Genomic DNA, 8,745 nt, shown 5'->3' with positions numbered 1-8,745 from the left:
TCATTGTTATTCACCTTCACCACCATGTGGGAACAAGACTCACATCATCAATGTAGAACCCCAAAATACTATAGATTGAACCATCTTCTTGCAAAACAATCCAGTTCCTCCCATTCCTTACTTTTGGAGTAGGTTCCTGAAGTTTTTTTCCCCTCACTTATGTATATTTCCAAATGTCTTTTGAACCTGTTACACATCCACCACCTTAACAGGAAGTGTGTCTGGAATCCTCATCGCTCATTGGCAAATTAATGGGGTAGGAATTTTCTTTGTTTTTCTAACTCCTTCTTGATCTTAAACAATTCTGGCAAATCTCCTTTTAGCCTTCCCTTCTTTCCACAGCATCATTCACCTCTTATCCCTGGAACGGTTGTGAAATCTTATCTGCACCCTCTCCAAAGTCCTTCACAGCCCTTCCTAAAATGTAGTGCACAAAACTAACATACTCCTCTAGCAAGGAACAAGCAAGAACTTTTTTTACCCAATGAGTGTAATGACTGTGAACATCACTCTTTTACAGACAGAAGCAGAGACATTAACAATTTAAATGAAAGTGAATGGAACTGAAAGAAACAAACTAAGCTAAAGGGAGAACAGAACTGACAGGATCCTATCACACAATGTGAAGTGCCCTCTCCTGTACTAGGAAAGGAATCAAACTAATGGGTCTAGCAACATTTTAGCATAATGTTATAGCATTTGCCTCTATTTCTAGAGTGCAGAGACCTACATGCTTAATTAACTTGAGCAAAATCCAAAACCTAACTTCCACTCATGTTTTACTCAGTTGACCCCTTTGCCATGTCTCTTGCTCCTGCTCGAGCTGTGCTCCCAGAGGAACAAACATCCATCATTCACGAATACATCGATGGGCATGTCCTCCCACCTTCAGGAACTGGCAAAAAAAAGTATCCTTTTTAAATGAAATGTACAGCTTTCAGGAATGTTGTTAAATGTGGCACCTGTGCTGGAACAATTCAACTGTGGAGGGAGATAAGATAAGCTGAGGCTCTTTAAAGAGGAAAAGGCTGGGGAAATGGGAGAGGTAGAGGTAGGAACCCTGGAGTAGTGTTTAAATAAGCACTTGAAGCATGACATCATACAAATTCCAGTCCTGAAAAATAGTTCTAAAATAGATGGATCGTGTTCTGAAGAAGGGTCATTAGACTCAAAACATTAACACTTTTGTCTCTCCACAGACGCTGGAAGACCTGATGAGTTTCACCAGAACTTTGTTTTTGTTTATTTTTAGAACCAGACGTATACTTAATGAAGTTATGAAACTTGAAAAGGTGCTGAAAAGATCAAGGTTGTTGCCATGGTAGGAGGATTTGAATTATACAGAGGGGCAGAATAGGCTGGGACTATATACCCTGGAGCATCAGAGGCTATAGAGATTTGTTAAATCATGAGGGGCAAGGATAGGGTAAATTGACAAGGTCTTTTCGCAGGGGTGGGAACGTTCAAAACCACAGCATAGGCTTAAGATTAGATTAGATTCCCTACAGTGTGGAAACATGCCCTTCAACCCTCAGAAGAGTAACCCACCCAAATCCATTTCCCTCTGACTAATGCACCTAACACCATGGGTAATTTAGCATGGCTAATTCAGCTAACCTGCACATTATTGGACTGTGGGAGGAAACCCTCGCTGACACAGGGAGAATGTGCAAACTCCACAGAGACAGTTGCCCGAGGCTGGCATTGAATGCAGGTCCTTGCGCTGTGAGGCTGCAGTGCTCACCACTGAGCCACTGTTAAGTGGAGGGGTAAAGATTTAAAAGGGACCTAAAGGGCAAAGTATTCATACAGAGGGTTGTGCACGTGTGGAATAAGCTGCCAGACGAAGTGGTGAAGAGAGAAAAAAAAAACTGCAGACGCTGGTATCCAAAGTAGGCAAGCAGGAGGCTGGAAGAACACAGCAAACCAGGCAGCATCAGGTGGTGGAAAAGTCAGAGTTTTAGGTATAACCCTTCTTCAGGGCTAGTTAAGGTTTATACCCAAAACAATGACTACTCCAACTCCTGATGCTGCTTACTTGCTGTGTACTTCCAGCCTCCTGTTTGTCAACAAAGGAAGTGGAGGAGACTGGTCCAATTACAACATTTAAAAGGAATCAGGATGCACACATGAATAGGAAGGGCCTAGAGGAATATGCATAGAATGCTGGCAAATGGGACTAGGTTAGTTTAAGATATCTGGTCAGCATGGTTGAGTTGGACCCAAGAGTCTGTTTCCATGCTGTACATCTCTATGAATTCCGGTCTCCCTTCCTATAGGGAGGTTGTTGTGAAACTTGAAAGGGATCAGAAAAGATTTACAAGGTTGTTGCCAGGGTTGGAGAGCTTGAACTGTAGGGTGAAGCTGAATGGGTTTGGCTGTTTTCTCTGGAACGTCAGAGGCTGAGTGGTGACCTTATAGGGTTCTTCAAAATCATGAGGGGCACAGATAGGGTGAAACGACAAGGCCTTTTTCCTAGGGTAGGGGAGCCCAAAAGTAGAGGACATAGGCTTAGGGTGAGAGAAAACATTTAAAAGATACCTAAGGGGCAACTTTTTCCACATACAGGGGCAACCTTTTCCACATACAGGGTTGTCCATGTACAGACTGAGCTGCCAGAGGCAGTGGCAGAGACAGACAAAAAAGACTGTAGATACTGGAATCCAAACAGGAGGCTGGAAGAACACATCAGGTGGAGAAGTCAACATTTCAGGTATAACCCTTAGCTAGCCCTGAAGGAGGGAGGGTTATACCTGAAAGGTTGACTTGTCCACCTTCTGAGAAAGAGAAAGTGAGGACTGCAGATCAGTCAAAAGTGTGGCACTGGAAAAGCACAGCTGGGGGCAGGAAAATCATCATTCCCATACCAACTAGACATCCACCCACATTCCTGAAGAGTTTATGCCCTAAACATTGACTCTCTGGCTCCTCAGGTGCTGCCTGACCAGCTGTGCTTTTCCAGCCCACACTTGTAGACTTCTCCACCTCCTGACAGTGCTGGGCTGGCTGTGTTCTTCCAGCCCCCTGCTTGTCTACAGAGGAAGTGGTGGAGGTTAGTACAGTGGCAACATTTAAAAGGCATCTGGACAGGTACATGAATAGGAAGGGTTTGGAGGGATATGGGAAGGGTGCTGGCAAGGGGGACTAGGTTAGGTTGGGATATCTGGTCGGCGTGGACCGAAGGGTCCTATTCCGTGCTGTACACCTCTGCGAGCAGCACGAACACGATGGGCCGAACAGCCTCTTTCCTGTGCTGCTGTAGTGCCCCCCCACCCCGGGCCCTGTCTCTGCCTCTCACTCTCACCTTGGCCGCCTCGGTGCCCACTTGCTCGGACTCGTACATGAGGGCGACGCTGCGGCCGCTGCTCTGTACGGCCCTCTCGGCGCTCCTCAGGGCCTGCTGCCTCAGGGACCACTGCCCGTCGTCGTCGGCGCTGCTGCTGCTCCCAGGCCCAGGCCCGTCCTCCCAGGCCCCCGGCTGGCTCCTCCGGCCGCCAGACACCGCCGGGCCCTCCGGCTCATCGTCATCGTCGTCAGCGAACGGGTTGTGGCGGTTGGGGTAGGCCGACATCCCCCCCGCCCCTCGCTATCACTCGGTGCCGCCTGCCGCCCGACTCGGGATTGCCCCCTTCACCGGACAATTTCAAATCACCTGACACCTCCTTTGACCCCTGCGCATCATCACCACGTGACTCACCCGGGTGATACGCGTCAAGGGCGCGGCCATCTTTCAGACTGGCTGCCAGCACCATCATGTGATTTCAGCCCCACTTCTCCACCCAAAAGAGTCCAGGCTAACTTCCCTGAAATTAAATAAATCACACAACGCCAGATTATATTCCTGATGAAGGGCTTTTGCCCGAAACGTCGATTTTACTGCTCCTTGGATGCCGCCTGAATTGCTGTGCTTTTCCAGCACCACTCTAATCTAAAAACCAAATTATATTCCAACAGGTTTATTTGGAATACAAGCTTTCGGAGCACTGCTCCTTCATCAGGGGCAGGGTCACAGTTTATAGTAAAAGATCAAGGTGTCATACACTTGTACTTGCTGATCAGTCAAATAAGACAGTAAACCAAGAGCAGGAAGGGTATAGGAATAGGAAGGGTTTTGAGGGATATGGGGCAAGTGCTGGCAAATGGGACTGGATTAGGTCAGGATATCAGGTCGACGTGGACGAGTTGGACCGAAGAGTGTGTTTCTGTGCTGTAGATCTCTATGACTCCACGGCTAACTGATGCAAAGTATTGAACAAACCTGGATTGCTGTTAAGTATTGCACTGGAAAAGCACAGCAGCTCAGGCAGCATATGAGGAGCAGGAGAATTGATGTTTCAGGTATAAGCCCTTCATCAGGAAGTACAAAGTTAAAAATCACACAACACCAGGTTTAATCGGAAGCACTAGCTTTTGGAGCGCTGCTCCTTCGTCATGTGGTGTATAGAGCAATGGGATCACATTCCTGTTGAAGGGTTTATGCCTGAAACTTTGATTCTCCAGATTGCCAGATGCTGGCTGACTGCTGTGGTTTTCCAGCACCACACTTTTCAACTCTGAACTCCAGTATCTGAAGTCCTCACTTTCTCCTAGATTATTGTTAAGTCTTTAATCACTGAGAATGGGGGTGCAGGTTTCAATTCATTAATATGTAATTCCCAGAACTTCTTTCAAGGCACATTCCTGAGATAAATTAAGGTTTCATAAAAAAAGGTGACAGCTCAGATAATGCAGTCTCAGATTAGAGACTGTCTGTATGCCAACCTTGAGTCAGAACAAGGGATACACGATTTAAGACTGAATTGAGGAGAAATTTCTTCACTTTGAGGGTGGTGAATCTTTGGACTTTGCTACCCGAGAGTGCTGTGGAAGCTCAATCAGTGACCATTTTGAAGGCAATAGTGTAATGACGCAGCTCCTTTAACAAGGTTGTGGTGTCCTTGTTTTTTTTTTCAGAAGTGTTTTTCTACACAGGTTCTGAAATATCTGTCTTGATCTACTTGAAGAAGCTTTTAAGTTTAAAAAATCATTTGTACAATGAAAGGGGAGTGGCCAGTTCTCCCAGCTCAGCTTTTCTTTGGTTTAATTTGATTTGGGGTTTTGGCATTCTGGCTGGTCAGAGCAGACAGTCAGTCAGTTTTGAGGCTGCTGGTCAAAGAAACAGATACATGGAAGAAGTTGTTCCATGCTGAATCTCTCAGCCATCTCTCTCTCTCTCTCTAATATCTCTCCTGTAAGATCTTGTGTTTGATTTTACCTTTTGTGGCAAGGGGTGTTTATGGGGATTGTTGCAGGAATTTGGAACAGCATTATTAAGTTGGGGTGGTCTGTTCAAGTTTTGGATAGGTTGTTATCCTATATTCTGTTCTCTTTTGTTTGTGTTTCACTCAGTAGATTTCTGGAGATTCATGACATTAAAGGGGATGGAGAGAGTGTAGGAAAGTGGCATTAATGATCAGCGATGATCTAATTGAATGGTGGAGCAGACATGACAGATTGAATGGCCTGCTTGTGTTCTTACATTCCATTCCATGGTGGCTTTCACAATCATGAGTGGAGGATTGTCCAAGGTGCTTTACAGCTGTTTAAATACTTCTGTAGCATAGTCATTGTGTTGGTTCATCCTCAACCTGAGTTTGTGTCCAGTTAAATGCACCACCAGTTTAGGAAGGATATGAAAACTGTTGAAAGGAGACAGAAAGGACTTACAAGAATTGTTCCAGGATGAGAGAACTCACTTGCATGGTTAAATTGGAGAAGTTGGCACTGTTCTTGAACAGAAGATTGAGGAGATTAGATCAAGGTGTTCAAGATGAGGGGTCTGGACACAATTGATAGTGAGAAACTAACTTCTTGGTCAAAGAGTCCTTAGGAAACATCCACTTAATATTATTCTGTCATTCATAATAAATGGATGTCTCCTGAGGACTCTCACCAAGAAGTCAGTTTCTGTCTATCCACTCTGTCCAGATTATCCATGCAATTGAGTTCTCTCATCCTGGAACAATTCTTGTAAATCCTTTCTGCTCCCTTTCAACAGTTTTCATATCCTTCCTAAACTGGTGGTGCATTTAACTGGACACAAAACTTCATTTGAGGCTGAACCTACACTACAACAATGACTATGCTCCAAAAGTATTTAAATAGCTGTAAAGCACTTTGGACAATCCTCCACTCATGATTGTGAAAGCCACCATGGAATGGAATGTAGGAACGCAAGTAGGCCATCATTCATCTCAATTGTGCTTTTTAAATGGAACTGGATAATTACCTTTTGAGAAAAGAAATTGTTGGGTGACAGAGAATGTGCAGAGGACTGGAGCTAGCTGAGTTATTCTTGCATAGAGCCAAGACTAATGAGAGAGGCTGAATGGCCACCTTCTGTATATGTTTAAGATTCTATGAGATATGACTATTAATTTTTTTTCTCAATTGCCCTATATGGACATTGTTGTCAATGCCTGCTCTTTTTGCCCATTATGATGTTAATTGAAGGATAAGGGCAGGGCATTAGGGAGCACCATAGTGTTATGGGATAATTAAGTCTACTTTATTAGATTAGATTACTTACAGTGTGGAAACAGGCCCTTCGGCCCAACAAGTCCACACCGACCCGCCGAAGCGTAACCCACCCAGACCCATTCCCCTACATTTATCCCTTCACCTAACACTATGGGCAATTTAGCATGGCCAATTCGCCTAACCTGCACATTTTTTGGATTGTGGGAGGAAACCGGAGCACCCGGAGGAAACCCACGCAGACACGGGGAGAATGTGCAAACTCCACACAGTCAGTCGCCTGAGGAGGGAATTGAACCCGGGTCTCTGGCGCTGTGAGGCAACAGTGCTAACCACTGAGCCACCGTGCCGCCCACAGGCAGGTGGCATCTTCAAATCTCATCAAAAAGACTGTATTTCTAACAGTGCAGCTCTCCTTTAACTCTCCTGGAGTGTTTGCCAGGTTTTTGCACTCTGTGTGATTTGAACTCACAACCTTCTGACTTGGGTAAGCATGCTCGCAAATAAACCACAGTTGACGCAATGAAGGATAGAACTACATCCCAACCTCTCCACTTACGGTACCTGAAATAGAATCCAACCTTAACTATGATTTAAGACAGAGATAGGGAGAATATTTTTCTCACGGAAGGTTCTGAGTCATTGGAGTTCCCTTCCTGAAAAGGAGATGGAAGCAGAGTCCTGAATGTTTTTAAAGCAGGCATAGATGAATTCTTGATAAGCAAGAAAGTAAAAGGTTATTGGGGTTGGATGGGAATGTGGAACAATCAGGTTAACAATGAAGAGTTGAGCAGGTTTGTAGATCTGAATGGCCTGCTAATAATTCATTGTATGTATTGCTTGTTTTAGCAAGCACTGATCTTTCTTGAGGGATTAATATCAATCCAGAACACTGTAGTGGCTTCCCCTACTCTTCTTTGACATAGTGTCAGGGGTGGTTAATCTGAGAGGGCAGTGAAGTTTAATTATCTTGATCTGCTCTGGGCTCCTTTCATGGTGTAACTTGTCTCAAAACTGCACTGAGAGAACAACATCAATTCCATGCACAAACTTCCAAACTTCCAAAGTGGGACCCAAAGCTCAAAATTAACATGAAATAAAATCGCTGGAATGTTTTGAGTCCAGTGACTTTTCCTCAATTGTTCTGCTTGAGGCTGTGATGGAAACAGACTTATATGTATCTTTTGTTTTAAATGGAATTGGATAATTATGGAGTCACAGAGATGTACAGCATGGAAACAGACCCTTTGGTCCAACTCATCCATGTTGACCAGATATCTTAAAATTAATCTAGTCCCATTTGCCAGCACTTGACCCATATCCCTCTCTACCCTTCCTCTTCATGTACCCATTCACGTGCCTTTTAAATGTTGTAATTGTACCAACCTCCACCACTTCCTCTGACAGCTCATTCCATATAGACACTGCCCTTTGCGTGAAAATGTTGCCCCTTAGGTCTCTTTTAAATATTTCTCCTCTCACCTTAAACCTACACCCTCTAGTTTTGGATTCCTCCACCCCAGGGAAAAGACTTTGCCTTTTTACCCTATCCATGCCCCTCATGATTTTCTAAACCTCTGTAAGGTCACCCCTCAGCCTCCGACACTCCAGGGAAAATAGCCCCAGCCTATTCAGCCTATCCCTTTGTATCAAACCCTGGCAAAATCCATCACCTTTTGAGAAAATAACACTCATTGGATTGAAAATGTTATTGCTGTTTTTCCCTTCACAGGTGCGGCCAGAGCTGTTGAGTATTATTTCTGGCAGTTTTGTTTCAGATCTCCAGCATCCACAGTTCTTGGTTTGATCAAGGTTAACATGCAGCACATGTGATCTGTGTTTAAAATATGTCAGCTCATAAACAAATATCTAACAAAAGGAACAATGACTCACAAAGGTAAATGTTTACCTCCCTGTTAACCTCCTCACTCCCTGTAGGCTGACGGTTTTGACACACTGGCGCGTTGTGAGATGTGAACTCTCTGGCTCGCCGTCCGGCCGCCGCCACTCAACATGGCGGACCTGTTGGGGAAGGGAGCCGGCCGTGGCTTCTACTTCAACACGGTGCTCAGCTTGGCCCGCTCCCTGGCCGCCCAGAAACCCGCTTCCATCGACAAAGTGAGTTCTTTCTGTTTTATTTCTGATGAAGCCGCTGCGCCGTTGAGAATCTGAGCGGGTTTAGCCGGAGGGATGAGAGAGTGTTCTCGCAAACCACTTCTTTACCCACAT

General features: G+C 45.0%; 2 protein-coding genes across 3 annotated transcripts in view; one reads left to right on the top strand and one right to left on the bottom strand.

Annotated features, from left to right (window-relative positions):
* The window catches only part of snap29 (synaptosome associated protein 29), a 32,301-nt gene extending 28,634 nt beyond the window's left edge, over nucleotides 1–3,667 (bottom strand). The window contains exon 1 of the mRNA XM_043715379.1: nucleotides 3,305–3,667. Coding sequence (XP_043571314.1) covers nucleotides 3,305–3,571 — 267 coding nt within the window. The 5' untranslated portion in view covers nucleotides 3,572–3,667. The remainder of the gene's footprint in view (nucleotides 1–3,304) is intronic.
* A 4,772-nt stretch (nucleotides 3,668–8,439) lies between these two features.
* Nucleotides 8,440–8,745, top strand: part of LOC122562514 (phosphatidylinositol 4-kinase alpha-like) — a 176,126-nt gene continuing 175,820 nt past the window's right edge. For both annotated transcript variants that reach the window (XM_043715377.1, XM_043715376.1), the window contains exon 1: nucleotides 8,440–8,634. In XM_043715377.1, the coding sequence (XP_043571312.1) occupies nucleotides 8,530–8,634 (105 nt within the window). In that variant the 5' untranslated portion in view covers nucleotides 8,440–8,529. The remainder of the gene's footprint in view (nucleotides 8,635–8,745) is intronic.

The sequence above is a fragment of the Chiloscyllium plagiosum genome, chromosome 25 (assembly GCF_004010195.1).
Source record: "Chiloscyllium plagiosum isolate BGI_BamShark_2017 chromosome 25, ASM401019v2, whole genome shotgun sequence".
Taxonomy (NCBI): domain Eukaryota; kingdom Metazoa; phylum Chordata; class Chondrichthyes; order Orectolobiformes; family Hemiscylliidae; genus Chiloscyllium; species Chiloscyllium plagiosum.
This window is presented reverse-complemented; position numbering and strand designations above follow the sequence as displayed.